At 37.6% G+C, this 26,274-nt stretch overlaps 1 protein-coding gene across 1 annotated transcript; it reads right to left on the bottom strand.

Moving 5' to 3' along the window:
• Positions 1 to 193: 193 nt before the first annotated feature.
• Positions 194 to 17,081, bottom strand: LOC148941621 (uncharacterized). Its single transcript, XM_089104214.1, is given in 5 exon segments — positions 194 to 639; positions 724 to 975; positions 1,060 to 2,088; positions 9,833 to 10,006; positions 16,895 to 17,081. Coding segments are annotated over 5 exon segments (2,088 nt in total).
• Positions 17,082 to 26,274: the final 9,193 nt, after the last annotated feature.

Raw genomic sequence — 26,274 nt, 5'->3', positions numbered from 1 at the left:
ATCAGAAAAGATTTTCTTACATACATTACACAGGAAGGGTTTTTCACCTGCATGCACACGTTTATGTCTAATTAAAGTGCTTGAATCAGAAAAGTTTTTCTTACATATATTACACTGGAAGGGTTTTTCACCTGTATGCACACGTTTATGTCTAATCAAAGTGCTTGGATCAGAAAAGTTTTTCTTATATATATTAATTACACTGGAAGGGTTTTTCACCAGCATGCACACGTTTATGTCTAATCAAAGTCCTTGTATCAGAAAAGCTTTTCTTACATATATTACACTGGAAGGGTTTTTCACCTGCATGCACACGTTTATGTCTAATTAAAGTGCTTGAATCAGAAAAGATTTTCTTACATACATTACACTGGAAGGGTTTTTCACCTGTATGCACACGTTTATGACTAATCAAATTGTTTGAATCAGAAAAGTTTTTCTTGCATATATTACACTGGAAAGGTTTTTCACCTGTATGCACCCGTTTATGTGTAGTCAAAGCGCTTGAAAAAGAAAAGGTTTTCTCGCATATATTACACTGGAAGGGTTTTTCACCAGTATGCACTCGTTTATAACTAATCATATTTCGAAACTGAGCAAAGGTTTTCTTGCATATATTACACTGAAAGGGTATTTCACCTGTATGCACACGTTTATGTCTAATTAAAGTGCTTGGATCAGAATAGCTTTTCTTACATCTATTACCCTGGAAGGGTTTTTAACCTGTATGCACTCGTTTATGTCTAATCAAAGTGCTTGAATCAGAAAAGTTTTTATTGAATATTTTACACTGGAAGGGTTTTTCCCCTGTATGCACCCGTTTATGTATATTCAAATCGCTTGAAAAAGAAAAGGTTTTCTCACATATATTACACTGGAAGGGTTTTTCACCTGTATGCACTCGTTTATGACTAATCATATTTCCCAACTGAACAAAGGTTTTCTGGCATATATTACACTGGAAGGGTTTTTCGCCTGCATGCACACATTTATGTCTAATCAAAGTGCTTGGATCAGAAAAGTTTTTCTTACATATATTATACTGGAAGGGCTTTTCACCTGTATGCACTGGTTTATGTCTAATCAAAGTGCTTGGATCAGAAAAGTTTTTCTTACATATATTACACTGGAAGGGTTTTTCACCTGCATGCACACGTTTATGTCTAATTAAAGTGCTTGAATCAGAAAATTTTTTTTCACATATATTACACTGCAAGGGTTTTTCACCTGTATGCACACGTTTATGTCTAATCAAAGTGCTTGGATCAGAAAAGTTTTTCTTACATATATTACACTGGAAGGGTTTTTCCCCTGTATGCACTCGTTTATGTGTAGTCAAAGCGCTTGAAAAAGAAAAGGTTTTCTGACATATATTCAACTGGAAGGGTTTTAAACCTGTATGCACTCGTTTATACTTAATCAAAGTGCTTGACTGGGCAAAGTTCTTCTTACATATATCACACTGGAAGGGTTTTCCACCTGTATGCACTCGTTTATGCCTAATAAAATGTCCTGACTCGGAAAAGGTTTTATTGCATATATTACACTGGAAGGGTTTTTCACCTGTATGCCCTCGTTTATGTCTAGTCAAATGTGCCATCTGAGCAAAAGTTTTCTTACATATATCACAATGGAAGGTTTTGTTCTGGCCTGTTACTCTCGAATTCAACTGAAATGAATTTAAGCTGACGCTTGTGGAAGATTCCTGCGTTGTAATTTGGGAGGTGCCACCTTGTAATGAGGTTTCAGACTCGTTTTTTGAAAAATTACCCTGCAAAATTAAATGTTCTTTCATGTTATCAATATTGTCTTGCAAACAAATTGGACATCTTCTAGTTTCTCCCATTTGATGTTCCATAAAATGAGCCACAAAGCTTCTATAATGTATTGCGGTAATTACTTGGCTTCAATTATCTCTAAATACAGCAGGACAGACATCGCACTCTATTGGCGAAAGTTCTTCACAGTCAGTGTCTATATGAAGATCTAGTATTAGAAATGATTTCTCTGTATTTCGGCTGGAGTTACAACGCCAGAGCTTCGATTGAATTACACCATCAATGCTGTTGAGAGTTGAATTCATGAATTCTAAAAGTAGGACACAAGATTATTAAAAGCCAATTTAACAGCTTAGAAGTACTTCATAAATATTTTATTTCCAGAAGCATTGGACGATTGGAATCTATGCTTAAAAAATCTGCTTCATTTTATAGAGCCAATAGAAAATAATCTTTAAAATTCAATCTGGCAAAAAATATAACAGTTGAAACACTTAAAAAAGGTTTTACAAAAATAAGGAGTAAAAAGAAAATTCTTATATATATTTAAAAGCTGACCCCCCCTTTTATTCCTTCCTCTCCTCATAAAAGACAGAATTCGGGCTTAATCTCTTCCTTTCTTTACCTCTTAGATTAGCTTCATCTAAATTCAAGTTACAGAAGTATTCAGATCTAAGTTCAAGTTACATTAGAGAAATATTACCTAATCTAAATATTTAAAATATTTCAAATAAAGACTTCACATTCATTCTTGAAAGGAACATAGAATTTGTAAAACGAAAAAGGATAAATTTTTCATTTATATTTTTCTGATTATATTGGAGGTGCATTGTTGTGTCTTTATTATTACATACAAAAATGCAACTGAAAGTACAGGCCAATATTAAACCTTAAAACGAACATAAATTATAACGTATATGGGCGGAACTGTCCCCTATTCAATAATTGGCTCTATGCTAAAAGTTTTAGTACCTAGAAGGGTTTTATTCCAATTAAACGGCACTTCTGTTTCAGGAGCCAGCCGTTCTTAAAGGATTGGGGGATGGGAAGTTAAACTTCAGCGTAAAGAGTTAGGGATTGAGGAGGGGACAGTGCCCCTTATACATGAAAGGTTGTCTGTTCACTCTAAGTTTGAATGTTACTTCTAACTTTCAGTAATTTTTTTTTTATTTCGGATCGTTTGTCCATATGACCAATTTCAATTAATGCCAAAGAATATGCTAATACGAAAAATCCATCCATGGACAATTTTCGTCACATAATATCCTCGCCCCCTAAAATGGAATCCTTGCTGAAAATTCCCCATGGAAAACTGTATGCAGACAATTCACCCTGGAGGATTCTTCTTACTTTCATTACATTGTTTTAATCATTAATTCATGAGACTTATTCAAATAATGCCTGAAAATTTCCTCCCCTCGTCAAAAAAAAATCCCAAAGTACCCACCGTCACGAGATAGTGTGGTACCACAGAAAATAACCTCGTCGAGAATTTTTCCCATGGAAAATACTACCGGATGATTCCAACCCCACAAAAAATTTGCCCTGAACATTTCACCAAGAGCTGCCAACGTAAATCTTTTTTATATTTCTTCTTTTTTTGTATTTTACTTTACCCTAATTTTTCCGTCGCGCAAAAAAAATCATCATCAAGAACGAATCGGAATTTCTTACCCCCATTTGCCGAGAAAACAAATAAAACGTCACTGAATGGAACCTGAATTCCAGTATTGGGTGTTTCATATCGGATTCTAATTCCTAAAAACTTTCGATAGAAGACATGCACTCTACTTTGTTCAAACAATGTCTGGTAAACTAAGTTAAATCTTTGTGCCTTATCATCTGAGATTTGAATTGGAAAATCACGAAATTCAAAAGCATTATCACTCAAAACAGGGATATTACGTGCAATATATTCCAGATAGGATTCCATATCCAATTCTGTCTCCCAACAAGAACGTTTCGAATAAAGAAATTGGGCATGCTTTTACAGATTTTCTTAAAAGCAAGCGATTTCTCTTTTAAATTTATATTTTAACCCAGGCTAATCGACATGAGTACATACCTCCATTATAATATACTATTGTAATTGTGTCGATATGGTTGATCTATTATCTATTGATCAACTAGTCAACGGGTAAATTTGACCGCTATAAGAATCAACGAGCCCTTTCAACTAACTGTCTGGTCAATTTCCCATGAACTTGGCAAGATTCCGCAAACGCATAAATTCTTTTACTATTATTACCTATAACTCAAGATGTTGTTTAATGATTTTCTGATTGTCTATATTGGGCTATTTCAAGCAAAATCTCCTGGAAATCACAGCAAGTAGCTTAATTTTTTAGAAATTGCAATTGAAACAGCAATAAAACGATAAGACATTGGGAACCCGCTTTAATGTAAGTCGTCATGTTTGGCTAAAGCATGGTTATCAGAGGCAACACTGTAACGTTGCCTATAGTAAAGGCCATACGGCTCCAATGTTGTTTTTTTTCCCCAGAGGCACTTCATATGGAAGGGGTCGTCGTAGAAGCTTCAAAGGGGGCTCATTCGATTGGAAATCGAGAGTTCTAGGGCACTTTTTAATGGTCGAAAATGATTGAAGGGCAACTAGCCCCCCCCCCCGCCCATCATTCCCCAAAACACATCCAATCAAAATTTTGAGATAGCCATTTTGTTCAGCGTAGTTGATTACCAGATAAAACATGTATTTTTTGAGGAGGATACTCCCCCACAACACTCAGAGAAAGGGTCTTAATTTATGCCCTGGGGGGCATATAAGGTTTTTTATAATTGGTGATGTCATAAAAACTTCATAATGGGCTCTTTCGATTCCGAGGGCTATTGTCCTTTTTCCTTGTCAAAAGTTTTTTGAGGACAACTGACCCTTCTCTCATGAAAACTTTTTCCCCAAACACATCCAATCAAAATTTTAAGACAGCCATTTTATTAAACGTAGTTTTAAGTTCTGGATATTACGTCTTTGAGGATTACAACTCCCCCAAAGCAAGGGTTTTAAGTTATGCCCTGGGGGCATATAAGGTTTTTATAGAAGGCGTTGTCGTAGAAATTTCAAAACAGGCTCATTCGATTGGAAATTAAAGAGCTAGTGCCCTTTTTAATAGTCGACAGTGATTGGAGTGTAACTAGCCCCCCTCCTCCCACGCCCATCATTTCCCCATACACATCCACTCAAAATTTTCAGAGAGCCTTTTTGTTCAGTGTAGTTGATTTCACAATAGACAATATATTTTTGAGGAGGACAATCCTCCACAAACCTCAGGGCAAGGATTTTAATCTATGCCCTGGGGGCATATAAGGTTTTAGTAGAAGGCGTTGTCGTAAAAACTTCAACACAGGCTCATTTGATTGGAATTTCGAAGGGATAGTACCCTTTTTAATAGTCAAAAGCTTTTGGAGGGCAACTACCCCCCCCCCCCCCCCTACGCCCATTATTACCCCAAACAAATCCAATCAAAATTTTGAGACAGCCATTTTTGTTCAGCGTAGTTGATTTCCAGATTGGAAATATATTTTTGACGAGGACACTCCCCACAACCCTCAGGACAAGGGTTTTAAGTTATGCCCTGGGGGCATATTGGGTTTTTATAGAAGGTGTTGTCGTAGAAACTTCAAAACAGGCTCATTCGATTGGAACTTCAAAGGGACAGTGCCCTTTTTAATAGTCAAAAGCTATTGGAGGGCAACTACCCCCCCCCCCCCCCCCAACGCCCATCATTACCCCAAACAAATCCAATCAAAATTTTGAGATAGCCATTTTTGTTCAGGGTAATTGATTTCCAGATTGAAAATATATTTTTGAGGAGGACACTCCCCCACAACCCTCAGGGCAAGGGTTTTAAATTATGCCCTGGGGGCATATAAGGTTTAGAAGGTGTTGTCGTAGAAACTTCAAAACAGGCTCATTCGATTGGAAATTAAAGGGCTAGTCCGCTTTTTAATAGTCGAAAGTATTTGGAGGGCAACTAGCCCCCCCCCCCATGCTCATCATTTCCCCAAACACATCCAATCGAACTTTTGAGAGAGCCATTTTGTTCAGTGTAGTTGACTTCCAGCTATAAAATATGTTTTTGAGGAGTACAATCCCCCACAACCCTCAGGGCAAGGGTTTTAAGTTATGCCCTGGGGGCATATCCCCCACAACCCTCAGGGCACGGCTTTTAAGGTTTAAGGTTTTTATAGAAGGTGTTGTCATAAAACTTCAAAAAGGCTCATTAGATTGGAAATTCAAAGGGATAGTGCCCTTTTTAATAGTCAAAAGGGATTGGAGGGCAACTAGCCCCCCCCCCTACACCCATCATACTCCCAAAAACATCCAATCAAAATTTTGAGATAGCCTTTTTTGTTCAGCGTAGTTGATTTCCAGACTAAAAATATATTTTTGTGGAGGACACTCCCCCACAACCCTCAGAGCAAGGGTTTTAAGTTATGCCCTGGGGGCATATAATGTTTTTATAGAAGGCGTTGTCGTAGAAACTTCAAAACAGGCTCATTCGATTGGAAATTAAAGGTTTAGTGCTCTTTTTAATAGTCTAAAGTGATTGGAGGGCAACGAGCCCCCCTTCCACGCCCATCATTTCCCCAAACACATCCAATCAAACTTTTGAGATAGCCATTTTGTTCAGTAAAGTTGATTTCTAGATAGAAAATATGTTTTTGAAGGGGACACTCCCCCACAACCCTCAGGGCAAGAGTTTTAAGTTATTCTCTGGGGGCATATAAGGTTTTTATAGAAGGCGTTGTCGAAGGTACTTCAAAACAGGCATATTCAATTGGAAATTCAAAGGGTTAGTGCCCTTTTCAATAGTCGAAAGTGATTGGAGGGCAACTAGCCCCCCCCCCCCCCACACCCATCATTCCCCCAAACACATCCAATCAAAATTTTGAGATAGCCATATTATTCATCGTAGTTGATTTCCAGATAGAAAACTTGTTTTTGAGGAGGGCAATCCCCGACAACCCTCAAGGCAAGGGTTTTAAGTTATGCCCTTGTGGCATATAAGGTTTTTATAGAAGTCGGTGTCGTAGAAACTTCAAAAAAGGCTCATTCAATTGGAAATTCCGAGGGCTAGTGCCCTTTGTAATAGTCGAAAGTGATTTGAGGGCCACTAACCCTCCTCTCATGCCCACCTTTTCCCCAAACACATCCAATCAAAATTTTAAGACAGCCATTTTATTAAGCGTATTTTTAAGTTCTGGAAATTAGGTCTTTGTGGATTACAACTCCCTCAAAGCCCTCAGGGCAAGGGTTATAATTTAAGGGTTCTCCAGATCCTTCATATTATTTCTTATGGAAGGGATGCTCATATAAACTTTAGAGAGGGCTCATTTGATTGAAAATTGAATGTTCTTGTTCACTTTTTAAGAGTCAAAAGAGATTGAAGGGCAACTGGCCCCTCTCCCTCCTCCACGCCCTAAATGCATCAGATAAAAATTTTGAGATAGACATTTTGTTAAATTAGTTCAAAGTTCTGATAGCAAAAAACTCCGGTGTCGACACAGCCCACCAGGGCCCACGGGTAGGCGTTGTAAGTTATACCCTGGGATATAACTTATTTAGAGGGGTTTATAACTTATGGGAAGGGGTTTTGTATTGGAAGAACACATAGGAAATCTATTATAATTATCCATTTATAAGGTTAAAATACATACTCTGTGATAGATGCAAAATTGTTTTGGCACAGAAATTCCTATTAAGGTCAATTCCAAATAGTCGTGATCCTTTTGTACCAGTAAGTGAAATGGTTTAAACCCCCTTATTGGAGCTGTTTTTTCAATCCATTCATTGTTGTCAATCGCTGTCCACAAGTTATGCAAGCTGTCTATTGTTCATATATAAGGTTTTTATCAAAGAGGTAATCGTGTAGACTTTGAAAAAAGCCTCATTCGATTTAAATTGAAAGTTCTAGATCCGTTTTTTAAATTCAAGACCCCTCGGACCGTAAGCACCCCCCCCCCCATGCCATAGAAACTTGAAACTTTATGCAATCAAAAACCAACAAAAACTAATTAAAAAAAAATTTCCGAAAAATAACTTTTTCAAAGAAAAGTAAAGGCTATTTTAAACTTAAGCTTAGGAGATACAAATACCTGTTAAAATTCAAACTCAAAACGACCAGAAATTACTATTAAAGAATAAATGAAACCCAAAACAAACAGAAATTAAATAAACAATCATAGCAAAAAACATACAACAAGTAATAATATAAATGAATAAATAGATCTTAAAGCGAGTAATGCTTGGATTGAATATAAAAGTCAAGCTTAAAACGAAAACAAATATTTTGCTATTAAAGTATAAATGAAACTTAAAACGAACAGAAATTAAATAAACAATCAATGCGAACAAACATACAATATATATTAATGTAAATGAATAAATAAATCTTAAAACGAGTAAATTGAATATGCAAATCAAGTTTGAATCGAATAAAAATAACTACAAACAAGAGTTTGGGTATTGTCTCACTGCAGACGAAGTTATTTTTATTCGATTCAAACTTGATTTGCATATTCAATTTAAGTTTCACTCGTTTTAAGATTTATTTATTCATTTACATTAATATATATTGTATGTTTGTTCGCATTGATTGTTTATTTAATTTCTGTTCGTTTTAAGTTTCATTTAACTTTAATAGTAAAATATTTGTTTTCGTTTTAAGTTGGATTTTCATATTCAATTTAAGCATTACTCGGTTTAAGATCTATTTAATCATTTATATTATTACTTGTTGTATGTTTTTGCTATGATTGTTTGTTTAATTTCTGTTCGTTTTGGGTTTCATATATTCTTGAATAGTAATTTCTGGTCGTTTTGAGTTTGAATGTTAACAGGTATTTGTATCTCCTGAGCTTAAGTTTAAAATTGCCTTTACTTTTCTTTGAAAAACTTATTTTTCGGAAAGTTTTTTTTAATTAATAATTAGATAAGATGGTGGATGCAATGAATATATTAAAGTGGAAAATACCTAGGGTATTTTTACAAAAATATTTTTTTTTTGGAAAAATAGAAGAAAATATGTCTGCAAACCGAGATTAGAATATTGGAGGCTAGAGCGCAAACAGTGGCAGAGTATGGTTCTGAAATATAGTTGTTCAAAAGACTGAGGAGGATTTGTTAGATTTTTTCCAGAGATATTGTCTACATTTTATTTTGGGCACCCGTCTTGCTAACCGTATTTTGATAAGAAAGCTGTACAAGAAATTTGGTTCTATCCAGATCAAAATTATTTGACATGTTATTTCATTCCATTATTTCATTAAATTTCAATTCTCTTGATTTCAAAGTTATTCAGTTGATCCTCTCATTTGAGGTAAAAAATGAGCATATGAATATAATGAATGAATATGAGAATAAAAATGAACATAATGAATATACATACTCAATGTGCTAAAAACAGAAAGTCCAAATAAGGCAAAACTGTACTATTTTTTTTACCAAATTGTTTCGAACTTTTGTATCAATCGTATCAATCTTTTTTGTGTGTCCATTTCCCTTCTCTTTTTCTTATTAAGTTCTTTTTGTTTTCAGATATCAAGTTCAAGCAGAATTTTTTGTATGATGAATGGGAAAAATTAAAACCATTTTCCTTAAATTTTGGAACTAAATAAATGGTTTAATACCAGTGCATATACAGGAATTCAGTGAGGAGGGGGGATACCAAAATTATTAAATACTAAAATAATTTTTTGGGGGTGGGGCAGTTAAGATTGTTATTTACCTGCAAATTAAGACGATTTTACGAATCTAAAAAATATTTTGGGAGGAGGTTTCAAACCTAGTGTTCTGTTCCCGCTTTATACGATCCTGGTTGATACTGAATAGCAAGTATCTAACTGGTCTAGTGATGGGGCTCAATTTTCTGCACAAATTCCCAGTCTCCCTTAGCCTTTAACTTCAAGTGTCCAATGACGGAAATATTTTTCTCTTTTTTTTATCCCTTTAAAAGTATGCAAACATGGAAGCACCAAACGTTTTAATATACTAATCATACTGTTTTGTGAGTAGTGTCAAACTCTGAAATGTTTACCTTGATCAGTAGTAGATGTGGAGCCCAATTCTTGAGAGTCAGGTTCAGGCTTAAATGGTACCAAAATACTGGGAAAAGTACTCATTGGGCCATTTTCAAGTTTGAGAAACAAAAATGGGTCTGAACTGAACTCAGCATACTTCTGAATGTCACTAGCTAAAGCACCATCGACTTCTAAAAACATAAAATTAAGAGGAATATGAAACAATTTCGACAAAAATGTCTATACATTGGACGAAAAGATTATTAAGTTAATTCAGGCATGGATGTAGTTCCAAAAAAAGTGACGTAAATGGAACATCTTGTTCTTTAAGAAAGCTCTACGTAGAGATCCCTCCCAAAAATATAAAAAAATTCCAACAGCAAAAAACAGCAACAGATTTATCCCTAGAGAATAAACTTTCAATTCATCAACAGCGAACTTTCATTTGATAAAATGAAAAGGGGTAAACGCCTAGAACCATTCAGTTGATCCTTTCAATGGAGGTGGGACGCGGAAAATGGTATGATTGTATGATCTAAATGGTATGATGAATGGGGAAAATTATAACATTTTTCATTAATTTTGGGAACTAAACAAATGGTTGAATACTAGCGCATATTCAGGGATTCTATAAGGAGGGGGGATACCAAAATTATTTCGGTCAAGAAGAGCTACTAAAATATATTTTGGGGGTGGGGTAGTTGATTGTTTTTTACCTGCATTTTAAGACCATTTTACGAATCCAAGAAATATTTTGGGAGGAGGTTTAAAACCTAGAGTTCTCTTCCCCCTAAACACGACCATGGTTGATACTGAATAGAAAGAATCTACCTGGTCTAGTAATGGGACTCTATTTGCTGCAGAAATTCCCAGTCTCCCTTAGCATTTAACTTTAAGTGTCCACTGACGGAAATATTTTTGCTTTTTTTTCTTTTTTAACAGATCAAGAATCAATAATCCTTAGAAATCAACGAGCAAGTTGCATAAAAAGTGAAAAAAATGAATTCAATTCATCTAACACAAAGTTTTTAAATCTTAAGCTTGTTATAGTTAATTGAACCTAGATCCTAGGGTACAGAAAATTTTTCAATAAGAATACTATTTCTTATTGCAAGAATCAAAAATCAACAGAAAATTCAAATATACATTTTCAGTCTTCAACAAGGCATTGAACAGTTCAGAGGCATGACCAGTCAGAAAGGCATTGATTTATACATTTCATAGGTATCAAAACCTATGAGATAAACAGGGATGAGTGTGGACTGCTTGCTTTTGGTTGCAAGGTTTAGTGCAGTCGGTTCCAACATTGGTTTTATTCCAAGTGGCAACATAGTGAGAAGTTTTGTTTGAAGTATTTGAATTGCCACTCCTTCCTTCCTCTGGAATGATGTTCCTGAAACATCAGAAACACCTCATTCTCTACCCATGGTCAGCAAGTGCCAAGGTAAAGACCCAGGACTGTTATAAAATCAACTACCCAAAATAAGTGTAAAAATAAGTCAACTCATGAATCGGTCATAGATGGTTTGAAAAAAAAACAAGTCAAAGTGTTTGCAAATGATCTATTAAAAGGAAGTGATATACACCACCAACGAAATTTGGAAAGTAAAAAAAAAAAAAAAAAAAAAAAAAAAAAAAAAAAAAAAAAAAAAAAAAGAGAGAGTTCGCTGAGGCCGATTCCCACCAGAAAATTTCATTTTCACCGTAAATTTCCCCCAGAAAATGCATTGCGAACGATTCCGCCTGAAATTTGTTTCTTAGCACACTTTTATTTCAAAGACTTTAATTTCTGATTGTTTTCAAATATAGTCAGAAATGCCCTCCTCCGTTGAAAATTTTCCCCGCAAATTCCCCCCCCAAGCACAATTTTTTTTACTGCACAAAATTCTCCCTAGAAAACAAAGCCAGCGGATAGCTTCCCCACTGAAAATGTCTCCCCTGGAAAATCCCCATCCAAACTAAGATCCTCTTACAATAAGACCATTTTCCTTAACATCTCCACAAAAAAAAAATTAGTAGGAAAATAGATAGAGATAGTCGGAAATGAGACAAATAGAAAGAATTTCTAACTGAAATTGAGGCAAATTTCCCAATTGTAAAATTTTCCCTGGAAAGTCTACCCCCAGATACTTCCCTCCCAACATAAAATTCTTTCAGAGAGGAATTCATCCAGCAGACAATTCCCCCCCCCCCCGAAAAAATTATGTCTGCTTCCCAAAAACAAATAACATATGCAAAAAATTTAAAATTTCATGACTTACAGACCTTTCCTCATGGGGTTTTTTTTGGGGGGGGGGGGGGTGAAATCATATTATACCCAAAGGTATAGTTACTGGACTTTTCAACCCTTTTGAACGAAATGGCAATCTCAAATTTTGATCAGATGACTTTGAGGAAAAAAGGGGCGTGGAAGGGGAGTTAGTTATCCTCCATTATTCAAATGCGCCTTCTCCCGCTATTCTAGAACTTCTGGTGCAATATGATCACCCTTGGGAAAAAAAACAAACACACATCTGTGATCATTCTCTTGGCAAAACATATTTCTCTTGGCGAAAAATTTCCTGGGGGGAAATGTGGAAACAATTTTCCCAAATTAAGCGAAAATGACAGGGAAAAATGAAAAATATGCCATATATTATCAGTATTGCAAAAAAAAACACAGAAAACAACTGACCTTTTCTTGTGAATTATGCAGGCTTATCTTAGATATGAAAAGATTTTTGAAGAAACTAAATTTCATCAGGGAGGGGGGGGACAAACTAAGGCCTGGAACGTTAATTACACCCCTTCCCCCTGCCCCATAGAAAATTACGTGCCTAGCTCTGATTTGTATTAAGATTTCTTGACTTCTAGGGGGTGATAACCCCTCCCCCTTTTTTTGAAAAAACAGGCAAATTTTCTCATTGCCTTATAGCTTTTGATGGGTAACACTAAACTTAATTAATGTTAAATACTTGGAATCCACAAAACAAGCTAATTCCTTTTATGTGTCTATTGACGTCAAATTTTCTTTTCTAGAGTATCTGTTACGATTGAGTAATGTCCCTTCTTACTTATAGTTCCTTACCTCGAACTGTTAGACTGCGTATCAACCTCTACGGTACGTGAATGGTGCAATGACTTGGCTTGAAGCTCCAGCCATATGATATGTGGTGTAGAGTGTAGCAAATTTGCTTTTCGAGGTGAACGAATCATAGGCTATGAGAGGGGGTTTTGTTAGCAGCAGAGTCGGCCAAGCTAATAAACTTCTGTAGGCTGTCATTTAACCTGATCCGAGGTCTCTCCTTCAGACTAGACCAACCATAGGATGTACGATCAAAGTCATATATGATTCTAGCAGAGGCTGTCAGTGGCGTCCGAGGAAGATGCCCAAACCACCAGAGAGTTTGCTTGGACATTTGAGTTGAAAATGGAACTTGGAGAGAAAGGGTGAGGAGCCTTTCATTGCTCACAAATTCATCACATCGTAGCCTTTTGGTTCAAGGGAATTGTTTCATCTGGCAGGCGTTTATCGTGCTCAATATGGTGGATTTGAAGGGTCATGTCTCAGTCACGTAGAGCACGACTGAGCTCACGTATAAATGATATATGCACATATTCGAAGCGATCTCCAAATGGCACTGAGTCCTCCGAAGACAGCAGCAGCTTTTGCGAATCGGCTGCCCAGTTCCACGTCGACGGAGCCACCATTCTAAATCACGGAGCCAATATTGACTAAAGTTGGCAAGAACTTCAACGTTGAATCAACAGACTTTAATACATTCCGGAGGCCTATCTAGACTGGCATATCAGCTGCCATAATTTTAGTATTTTTCCAATTTTGCCGCTCCCATTTTTAGTCAGAAGATAAAGAAACACAAAGAAGATAAAGGTTATTGATACACAATATGCATATAACGTATTCATTAGTTTTGAGAAACATGTGAAAAACGAAAAGAAAAAAATGGTAAGAATAATCAAAAAGAAAACATGGTTTGTAACCATTTTAGTTGTGCTTTTTTTCTTACAAGTTTCGCTTAAAATATCAATTTTGATTTTTTTTTTGTAATTTTTATAAAATTTCAGTTTTTACAAAGGCATCTGTCATAATTATTCATTAGGTACTTGTGTGTCCAATAATTACAGTTTTGATCTTAATGACCTTTGTTCTATTTTATTATGTATTGATAAATCATGAAATTATGCTCGTGTATCAGAAATGGTGGAGAGTAAGTTTAAGACTCCACACTGTTAAGGGTACTTAGAACTCTTTTAAGGGTTTTAGACCCGACTCTTATCAGGGTACTTAAAACTCTTTTATGGGTTTCAGACCCGACTCTTTTAAGGGTACTTAAAACTCTTTTAAGGGTTTTAAAACTCTTTTAAGGGTTCTAGATCCGACTCTTTTAAGGGTAATTAAAACTCTTTTAAGAGTCTTAAAACTCTTTTAAGGGTTTTAGACCCGGATCTTTTAAGGGTTTTTAAAATCTTTTAGGGGTTTTAGACCCGAACCTTTCAAGGCTACTTAAAAATCTTTTAAGGGTCTTAATCTTGTTTTCTTGGCCCTTGTTCTGTTTTATTGTATCTCAGTTTATATCCCAAGAAAGGGGGAGCCCGGCTAGAGAGATGGCCAAACTAAGTGTGCGTGTAATTGAAACACAAGCAACTGTAACCCTGTAACTGAACGAACGGGTAACTAAACCACCGTGAAACTGAACCCCTGTATAACCGAAAACAGTAAAACTGAACCCTCTTGTAACTAAACCCCGGTGCAACTCAACCCTATTTAACTGAACCCCCATGTAACTAAACCCTCATGTAACTGAACCCCCGTGCAACTGAACCACCCTGCAACTGATCTACCGTGAAACTGAATCAAAGTGCAGGTTAACCACCGTGCAGTTTAACCACCGTGCAACTGAACCACCGTGTAACTGAACCATCGTGCGACTGAACCACTGAACTCAGTTTTTCAGTATTTTAAAAATATTAGAGATTTCCTGATTAACTTCTCAGGTGCTTCCCCCAAGCAACTCAGGCGCGTCCCCAGGTGGCGGATAGGGGAACATCCTTCAGATATGGAGGATACCCTCGAATATTAAATAAGAGGGCGCAGACCAAAGGGGGACCCAGTCTCTGGGGGTCCTAAATAGCCGGTGCACCCTTGTCTGGGGGATATAAATACGGACAGAGGAGGAGGTGAGCCCCTCTGATAGCGATCTTGCTGGGCCCACCGGCGTGCGGATATGTCCCGAAGACGTTAAACTCACCCCCAGTAATGGGATAAATTGCTTGGTGACGCCGTGATGCCAAGTGGGATGATCCTCCCAGCGAGGACAACTGCGAAGAGCGGAAGACACACTCGAGGGTGTCAACGGTCCCGGCTAGAAGCAGAGAGGATTGGCTTGCCGTTGCTTCAAAAGCTAGCCAAGAAACTTTTCCTCTTTATGAATTTATGAATTATGACTAGGCAATCAATGAGAACACGAAATAGGGCTACCGCGTCCGGGGAAACCGACGGACAAGCACCCGCGTCCGGGGAAACCGACGGACAAGCTACCGCATCCGGCCAACCGATGTATTGACAGCCAACAGCGTTGGAAACGAATCAAGGCAACGTTTGACAAGTCCGTCACAAACGGAAGCTAGACCAGTTTTATCTACAAAAATCACCACCAGAATCGGCACGTTAAATCTTCGGATACTTTCGAAACCAGGAAAGAAAGACATGCTCCTCCGTGAAGCAAACCGCTACAATTGGGACATCCTCGGCCTCTCAGAGACTCATCTACCAGGTATCAGCGAAGAACAGATAGGAGACGCAACCCTCTTGCTTTCTGGAAGACAAGAAGGAACACACAGACAAGGAGTCGGCTTTTTGCTGACAAAAGCTGCAAGGAAATTTCTTCTATCAGTGGTGTCTGTCTCGGAGAGATTAATGATGATCCGACTCAAAAGCAAGTTCAAAAACCTCTCCGTGGTACAGGTCTATGCTCCGGATTCATCAAGGTCGGACAAAGAGTCGGAAGATTTCTACTCTCAGCTCCAGAGCCTTGTCGACACCATTCCGAAGAAAGACATCGTGTTAGTCCTCAGGGACTTCAATGGCATCATGGGGAGTGACAATAGCGGAAACGAAGATGTCATGGGCAAGTTCGGGATCGGACAGATCAACGGCAGAGGAGAACGACTCACTGAATTCTGCCGAGATAACGAGCTTTTTATCACAAACACAATGTTCAAGCACAGACGAAAGATAAAAGTCACGTGGTGGTCCTCCGATGGAAGGACTGCCAACATGATAGATTATATATTGGTATCCAGCCGCTGGAAATCTTCATTCACAGACACAGTGACGCTAGGAGGTGGGGACTTTGATAGTGATCACAATCTCCTCATGTCATTGCTTCACCTAAGATTAAAGGCCGTTGTCAAGCCGAAACAAAAAGTTCCAAGATTCCGGATAGAAGCCCTTAAAGACCTTAAGACGAGAGCGTACAGACCTTAGAGTAAAGTTAGACCTTAAAGACCTTAAGAGTACAGAATGCAGCTCAACGAACGACTGTCAAAGACCTTACAAGAAACACCTGATCTGCTGAGTCCAGCCGACATCGATCTACTTGTTTCGCAAAGCAGCCTGGCCGTATGCGAGACAGCTAAGCTCGTCCTTGGCCGTAAATCTGCAGAAAACAAGCCATGGATTACCCAGGAGATTATTGATATGTGTACCGAGAAACGAACTCTCCAAAACAAGCAAGATCGAGAAAGCAAGGATAGATTCAAAAACCTTAAACGTCAAATTGAGAAGAAAACCCGCCAAGCACTAAAAGACATGATTACTGAAAAATGTCGGCAGTGTGAGGAGGACTCCTGTAGGGGTAACTCACACCTCATGTTCAAACGTGCTAGAGAGCTGACAAACCGCAAAGAAGCGAAGTGCCTCGATCTCTTAGATAAAAATGGACACAAAATCACTACTTGTGCCGGAATCCGAGATCGCTGGAAAGAACACATCCAGGAAAAGCTTAATCTCACAGTAAACCCAGATCCTGAAGTGCTTCGAAAGTTCCCAGCACACAGAGATGAGGAACCACCCCCACCACCCTTAAGGTCAGAAGTAGAAGCCGCACTCAAATCCCTCAAGTCAAATAAGAAACCCGGAATAGAAAGTATACAGGTAGAACTGCTAAAAGTGGAATCTAATGCCGTCGTTGATCTGTACCACAAAATAGTAACAGCTGTATGGGAAATAAAATATTTCTCCGAGTCTTGGTCGAAATATGTCATAGTGCCCTTGCACAACAAAGGATCTAAAAGTAACTTCGAAAACTACAGACCCATATCGCTTACTTGCAAACCAGCTAAAATCCTTACGAAAATTCTCCTTGATCGGATCAGAAACCTGACAAGAGACGTAATCCCTGAATATCAAGCTGGCTTCCGTCAAAACCGATCCACCATAGACCAAATTTTTGTGATCAGACAGATTATGGAAAGATACTTGGAATTCGGGAAAGAGCTATACCAGCTGTTTATCGATTTCAAACAAGCTTTCGATCTAATTTGGCGAGATGGCCTATGGCACATCCTGGCACACTACGGTATTCCCACTGACATTATTGACATTGTCAAGAGCATGTACGAGAAGTCGAGAAGCATGGTACAGACCAGCGAAGGCCTTACTGAAGAATTCTCTACCTCTTCAGGAGTGCTGCAAGGATGCCTACTCTCCCCCAATCTGTTCTGCCTATTCCTGAATGCTGTACTGGCACTGGTGCCCAATGACACGGGAGCACTCATGAGTGGACACCTTTTTGACTTGCTTGCATACGCCGATGAAATTAATCGCCTAAACAAACAACTAGAGGAACTGCAATCAAGCGCTAACGATATTGATCATGCAGTTAGTTCCTTTGGGATGAAAATCAATGCTAACAAGACAAAAGCCATGAAGGTAACGTGGCATACAGATACAGGCCTTCAACCCAGCAAAATTATGATCCAGGGGGAAGAGATCGAGTGGGTTGACCATTTTGTTTACCTAGGAAGTGAGCTGACGTCCACAAACGACTCCTCAAAAGACATTAAACGACGCCTTACCCTTGCCTCAGCATGCTTCAAGTCATTACGATCGATCTGGATCGATCTCATTGCATGAAAAGGTAGAATAAATTTCAAATGCCGCAATATTCCAACATTCCTTCCCAACTTCATCCGCAATTTAGCAATGTGTTCCTTCCAACTCATATTCTGATCAACTAGCACTCCTAAATATCTCATAGTAGATACACGCTCCAAATAAGTATATTCATCAATGGGTAATCTACTAAGTTCAGGTAATGACTGGTCAGTACAAGAGAAAATCATGAACTTGGTTTTTGGCATATTAACAGATAATTTATTTGCACTAAACCAAGTTTCTATCCTCTCGAAAGCTGCCAACAAATTCTTCTTAAGCGATCTTTCATCAGTACCACTCACTGTGCAGGCTGTATCATCAGCGAATAGGACATTTAGCCCGAGATCATCCAGCGCCCTGTTGATGTCGTTAACATAAATAAGAAAGAGTAGAGGTCCAAGTATGGACCCTTGAGGAACGCCGACTTGACCAGTGATACCAAGTAGTGAAGAGGTAGTATTTCCACCATCCACAAACTGACTGCGCCCAGTTAAATATGAGTCAATCAGAGAATTTGTAGGTCCACGTATACCATAATTTTCCAGTTTACTAAGCAAAATTGTATGACAAATAGTATCGAACGCTTTTTTAATATCTATAAATATAGTAGCTGGAATTTCTTTTTTATCCAAAGTGTCGTGTATAAACTGTGTGAGAGTCAGAATCGCATGTTCAGAGCTATGACCCTTCCTAAACCCTGCTCATTTAGGGCACCGACAACATTTCACTTTACTTTAAAAATTTGCGTGTCTTTTGGCGATAATGTCTCTTCCGGAGTGTTTTTCATTTTCTTTTTCATTCATTAATGATCAACCAAGTCTTTTTTGGAGACCCATCATCATTTTTAAATTCATAAAGATAGTATGACTGCTTCGCTTGTCGCAGTAACTTTGTCAGACAATTTCTGTACTGCCGAAATTTGGCCTGATTTTCATGTGTAGGATCTGCCATGAATTTCCTGAAGAGGATATTTTTGGTATGTATAGAGGACAGAACAGCAGCTGTAATCCATGGTTTCTTTGGTTTAATATAACGCCTAGCTTGCCTGCTTGATAAAGGACATGTCTTATTAAGTACTATTTCAAACTGATTGATGAAAATAAAGCACTGCGTATTCTGAAAACTTTCATTCCCTCCCCAATATACCCTACCATCAAAATCGCCAAATAAAAGTATATTTTCTTTCCTTTATATATTACCAATGGAATTATTATTATCTTTTCATGGAGTGATGTTTTGTGTTAAGTATTTTGCTCAAATTCTACCGAAAATTTTCTATGATATGGATCTATTTAACCAATGTGAGCACGATTATGGAACGAGGGGATCTTCTAAGTATGTTGAACCCCGAGCTTGCACTGAGAGATCGAGGTTCTCACTCAGGCACTGCATAACCAAACTTTGGAATGTGCATGGGTCGGGTCTTCATATTAGTCTTTCTGTTGGTACACTGAGGGTTCATTTAAAAAATCTTTTACTAACCCTTTGATCATTTTTTTTAATTTCATTTTTTTTTTATTTTTTTTTTAAATTCAGTTATGGTCTTCCTGCTGGCACATTCTATTGGTAGGGTTTCCCCACGGCTTAATTTCACTATGTTTGGTGTTTTGTTTTAGTTTGTTCTCCATTTGGCTGCTGGCTTGGGGTGATGCTTGGTAAGTCTTACATTTTTCTTTCTTTTTTATCAATTTACAAAAGTGTGATGATGTACAAATGCAGTTATATATTATGTTTTTGTTGTTTTTATTTGTTATTGGTTGCCTGGTAATACGAGCTAGACTCTCAGCCGGGCATACCCATATTGTAGTTGTATTTAGTTTATAAATAAAAGAACCTGAACCTGAACCTGTCGCTGAAACTAAAAACACGCCTTTTTTGAGCTCTTGTGGTTCCAGTAGCAATAAACGGAGCAGAGACATGGACCTTGAAAGCAGAAGACAAACGCCGGTTGGCGGCTTTTGAAACAAAATCCCTCAGGAAGCTTGCTGGCATCACCTACCTTGACCGAATATCAAACGAACGGCTTTTGTCTTCGCTCAACTATTCCCAGACCATCATGAAGACCATCCAGCTTCAACAGCTTCGATGGTTAGGCCACGTTCAGCGGATGTTCCCATCCCCACTTTCCAAAAACTGCGTTTGAAGGAAGGATTGATGCCTCCCGCCCAAAAGGACGACCTCCCAAGCGCTGGAGGGAAAACTTTCCCAGTTATCCCCTGTCGGTACTCCTTCGGACTGCAGCGACTAGGGAATCATATAAGAAGCTTTGCCATAGTTCAGTCAGAGGAGAAGCCCTGAGGCGGCCAATCCGGCCGGATGGGAGTTAAGTAAGTAAGTAAAAATATTATGTATTATCATGTTACTACGCAAGCTAAGAGTACTAAGGTGAAGCTTTCAAGAAATATTTTGGCAGATATTGAACTGAATTAAATTGACTATGATTATACACATTCTCAAAAGGGTTTCACAGCAACATCTTTACAACGGTTTCCATTAATAAATTAGACCTTTCAGGAGAAGTTGTAGGGGACTTCGAACTAGCCATTACATTACTAGCCGATTACTGTAACTAATGACGCTAAGAGTATTAAAGTGATACTTTTAAGGATATTTTAGAAGATGATTTAATTAAATAAAAATTTTATGTGCTTTTAGGTTTTTAGAAGGATATATAAGCGATATCATTGGCAACACTGCTCTATCATAGCTAGAAATATTTTTGAAGCTTTTAAAGGAGCGAATTCGATTCAAAGTTAAAAGTTCTAGGCCTGTTCTAGAGCTGTACAAAAATGTTGTTCAGTCCCACTTTCTAGGGCTATAGTGAGATAAAGTATTCGATGGCTAGGACACGTGTTGCGGTTAAAGGGCTGCCAAAGATTGTCCTTGTTTACCAACTATCTAGAACCAAACGAGGTTCTTGTTCATTATTCAGAAAACACCGAGAATTTGGATCTCCAAGATCAGATAACACTCAGAAGCAATTAGATAACCCCATTGCACAAGTTTCAGTTCCTTTCTTTGTTTTGTAATGTTTCTATTGCATACAGATAGTATTTGTCATTGGAAAATAAAAAATAACTGGTTTATAGCTGTCTGTATTCGGAGTTAAAAAAAGGACTATAAATACATGGGGATTATCAAACAATTTCTACCTCCATCCTCCTCTCGTCTCTCCCTTAAAGCTAATTCTGTAATTATCCGAGGGCTCGATAAGAACTGAGATGTTTTGGCATCAAAATGCTTCTTAATAAAACATCTTATTGTTCACCTGTTGTTTTTTTATTGGTGTTTTCGGTGGATCTTTGCCCGGTGTCGGTGGGTTGTGGGGTGGGTGCCCATCTATTGGTGAGTCATAGAATAACTCGTATTTATTTTTTGTTGTTGTCAAACAGGTTTATTCCGATTAATGTACCATGTTTTTGTCATTCGGCCTTGCGTCTCCGGCGTTTACCCTCTGTTTATGTCTATTTTCTAAAGATATTTTAAAATTAAACCTTGAACCTTGAACCTTTCTCAATTCATTGACTATTCCTTGACTGGGACATAGGCAATCTGTCCATAATTCGTACCAAAACTTAGCCCAGTCACAAGCTTCAGACAGCACTAGATTTCCTGAACTTGGGTGCCATCACGGATTTTTTTAAGAAGATCTGCCAATTTCTCAGCGCACAAAAGAGCATGGTAAATTTCTACAGAATAGATATCAAGAGTTAATATATCTTCATTAATGTCTTTAATGGAAGACTTTTCAGAACATGATGTTAAGGATTCCCGTATCATGTTAAGGATTCTATCAGAAGTTTCAATGTACTGAGATGTGTCGATTTTTTTCCAATCGCGACAAGCATACCAGTTATGCCGGTGAAAAATTTGAGCTTGTAACACAAATCCAAAAAGCTTGTCGTTTAACACTAGAAGCAATAGTAAGGTGGCCTGAAACTTGAAATTTAGAAAGCACCTCAACACAAAGTATAACAAGATTATATGACACAACGTAGTCAAGGTTAGATATGCAAGAGGACAAATGAATGTAAGTAGACCTAGCGGCTTTCTGTTGAAATTTAAAATCATCACCAAATATCCCATATAGTAAAGAAGCATGGATAGAAGCTGAAGACAAGCTTAAATCTAAATCACAATTAAAATCACCTACGATCAAACACGATACTTTCAGTTTAAGGACATCACGAAGGCATACGCTAAGCTTACTAACTGATAATGTGAGATCTCTCTCCAAATTTTCATCTTTGTAATCTGTGGGTAAACACACATTAAATAATACGCACTCTTTTACTCGCACAGCTAAAAAAAAAACTATCACTAGAACAGAAAACCCTAGAATTAAAATTCGATGCTACATAAGTAGCAATACCACCAGAAGCTCTGCCTTTACAAACATTACGCTTAGCTGGAGCTAAGAAAGAGCTAAAGTTACCACTAATGTCCAGTAAACCAAGGCTCTGGTTAGTCAGGAAATATTCTGGTAAGCATAGAATATCATGAATCTGAAGCGAATTCTCAAGAATAGGTCTTTTGTTAACAAGACCACCATTAATATCCAAGATATCGGACTGTGTGATGTCGGGGCTTGCTAAGTCATGGCCTAGCAGAGGTCTCTGATTTTGCCTAACGGTATCATAAACAAGGCATAGGTCTCCCACCTAAAAAAATCCATAAGTACTCAAGTAACCAACGTTATGCAACAGTTAAAAAAACAGGGTTAGTTTGAACGACAAATAATGTCATATTGTAACACTGTAGCGAGTCTCGACTTTGCCCAGAATGAAATTACTACAGTTTTTGGCTTTATGGGTAGTAACGTTGTATTTGTGAAGGCGGCTGTCCTCCGACAAAACCAAGTGTTTAAATCCGAGTAAATTTTAGAAATACGCAAGAACGTTGTTTTATAAAGCTGTTTTTCTTGCAATGCCATTTGTAATGTTTTGAAGTAGCACAAAAATAAAAAAATAATTCACTGGTTCGTATACCAATAATAAATCAATCATATTTTTTGATGCGTAGGAAAAAGCAGATACTAGGTTTTATCTGTGATTTTTAACTAGGTCAACATGAAATTTCACTGACAGAACCTATTATCTACACCTATTTGCATTTTAAGAAAATGTTAGCAATATTCTGGCCCCTTCTAACATACCTAATTATGACCAATTTAAGGGTATTTGAACAAAATCACATTCAGACTTCTATTCTTCTTCGTATGGGGCATCTTTGTCTGTTTTCAAGTCTGGAACAGAAGTGACCGGAAGGTTTATCTGAAATTGACGATTGTTGCTCTGTATCATTGGGAATAACTTCTGCACAATCGCGTCCTTATTTTTTCTTTGTAAATGCTTTTTGGTGTTGAATCGAGGTCAGGTATTTTCTTGTGGTTGAATGACTTTTGAAGAAAGTCAGAAGTGCCAACTTCATCGTTCTCAAAAAAGTTATTAGTCAGGCGAGGGTACCAAACTTTACTCACCTTTGGACCGTAATTATACCCCCTACAAGGAGCGTAACAAGGTACTCAGTAGTAGAAACAGTTTTAGTAGAAGTATTAGAAGGAGTGCACACAAAGCAATTTTGTTTTTTCCACACCCAACTCTACAAATGCTGAAAGTATCAACTTAAGACTGTAAATAGTTCCGTGGACATTGCTGAAGCGTTCTTTTGATAACATTTATGCATACTATGTTTTGTCTTATTTAAAAATTCTCTCAAAATTTCCTGATGTTTTATCCTTAATATCCTTAGTTTTATTAGTAATAGCAGCACTAGTATCAGTTGCAGCAGAAGTAGTAATAGAAATAATAGCAATAAAACGTTAATATTCCCTTTTGGTTAGTTCAACATCCACCACATCAAGTCCTTTATGTTTCAACTTCATGCTCTAAGCTGCTCTTAAATATTGGTGAAACTCCCTTTTAACAACCTGTATGTACACAAACTGCCTTGATTTATTTAAACGTCTCCCTCAATATTCCCTGAAATTGTCAACCTCATACCCTTAGTGGTTTTAGTAGTAGCAGTAGCACTAGTAGAAGTAGACACTTATCGCCTTTTGGGCGGTTGAAAATCCCGCTCATCATACCTCTGAAATTTTAATCTAGTACTCTAAGCCATTCCTAAGATTTTACTTGGTATATTTTAGTTCGGTTTAACTTCCGATCAACATTTTTCGTAATTTTCAACTTAACAACCTTAGTCTTAGCAGTGGTGACAATAGAAGTAGTAGATATACTAGTATTAGCATTCTCGTTTTGCTCTTTCGTCAATTGACTGTCCCAGTCATCATTCCCTGAGAGTTCCATCTTACTACCCTAAGCCATTCCTGAGATACACCCTTTTTAGAACCTGCATGCACAGCTCCTTTCATACTAAGTACCTTTGCAAAAAAAAACTAACAGAGAATAATACATTGTACCCACTTCGGTCTTTATTGAGGCAGTGCAATCGCTCTACCTATGGCTTTACCCCGGTTTTATGCCCTGAACTCTCAAAACCATAATACTCATAAATTTTGCTGAAATTTTCATCTACGACACTAAAATCTTCAGTATAATCAAGATCTATGAGAGTTTCACTGTCTCATTTAGTTCCATGGTCTTTCATAGAGTTTAGAGTGCTCATGAAGACACAGTTCCTCAAAATTATCCATATAAATGGGGATAATAGCAGCAGTATTCAGTGAGTACCCTTTTCATGACAAAAAAAAGAAGAAACTCTTAATAAGACATATTAAAATAAAGTGAACAAACTATTTCCAACAAATTTATGACCAAGGGTGATGAAACTTTCTTTTAAAACGGGATAGAGATTTATTGATCTCTATTAATCTCTACTAATATTCGGGTCTGCAAGCTTAAACAAATAGATAGTCTTTCGGTTTCTTGTCCAAGGAGGCAAATGTAAAAGATATATAGCAAATCTGAAGAAGATTTATCGTAGGTTCTTTTTATCTGTAACTGTAAAAAACTTCCGGAAAGGAGCAATGTAAAGCAGATGTGGAAGGGCAGTGGCATTATAGATAAATACTAGAAGGTAATGGTTAAAGCGTAGTTTGCTTTTTACGATTCCACCGTGAGAAATACTAATTTTACGCTCAACGTGAGATATCAGCAATTGACGTGTGTGGCCGATAAATGCGCTAACTGGAAGGCTCGAGTAAATATGGTCTGCATGTTTGATAAGAGAAGGGTCAATATTTTGGAGAGAGGTACAGGGATTTTACCAAATGAAAAGGAAAACTTTGGTTTTATCTGGATTAAAAAACAGTCTGATTTTTGAATATTCGTCTTTGAGGATTTTGAAATTCTGCTCAATGCGATTGATCATGGGGCTTAGATTCAAGATGTCATCATTAAAACAAATAAGAGACACATAGATTCCCCCAAGAATGCAAGAAGAAAGACATTTTGCGCAAGCATCTACACCACTATTATTGAACAGGGTTGGGGAAGTGATAGCTCCTTGTCTATTCTCTTTCGTAACGGGGATGGAGTACTGACAAATCATAGGCATATTTAAGGGGTTGGAAATGTTTGGCCTTACGCAATAATTAATGCAATTGTATTGGGACTAATAAAGAGCCGTCTGCAGGGGTAAATTGGATGGGAGTTTTAAACAGTCTCTGAGCTTCTTACATAAATCCCTGAAAACACGGACTACGGACTAAGTTGACGCCTTGCTTTGCCAAGTGATGAAGTATGGACGAATGAATTAAGGAATCAAACGCATGTTTAACGTCAAGTCCTACGAGAATCAGACTTTCTCCCGAAGATTCAGCGTTGGCAAGGGCAGTAAAAACTGCTCTAAGAGCATGAGAATAGCCGAGATTAGCCTCAAAACCTAACTGATATGGGGGAACTAACATTTCAGTCCTAGCTCATCAATAAAAAGGAGCTCAAAAAGCTTACAGAGCGTAGTGGAGACGCTGATGGGACGGAAGGAGGAACATTTCAACTCAGACTTTCCTTTTTTGGGAATCAAAATCAGATCACCAATGCAGAATCAGGAAGGAACAATACGTGTAACAAATATAATTTGCATGAGAAGGTTGAGTGGACGCACAAGTATAAAACTGCCGTTAATGATGTGTAGAGTGCTCACCTTGTTTTTGAGTCGAGATATGATTTTTATGACAGCATCACAAGTGACAACATGATCAATGTCAAAACATTCACCAACGAAGTTGTAAAGCTCGTCACAGAATTGTGACTCTAAAACAGGATCAGGCTCAGAAAATTCATTTGAAAAATAGGATACTCGTTCGGACAGAGGTATGTCATTCAGATCTGGCAAATT

The sequence above is a fragment of the Artemia sp. Qi Xiang Cuo genome, chromosome 18 (assembly GCF_049724085.1).
Source record: "Artemia sp. Qi Xiang Cuo chromosome 18, ASM4972408v1, whole genome shotgun sequence".
Lineage (NCBI taxonomy): Eukaryota > Metazoa > Arthropoda > Branchiopoda > Anostraca > Artemiidae > Artemia > Artemia sp. Qi Xiang Cuo.
The sequence above is the reverse complement of the archived record's forward strand: the minus strand, read 5'-3'. Positions and strand labels throughout refer to the sequence as shown.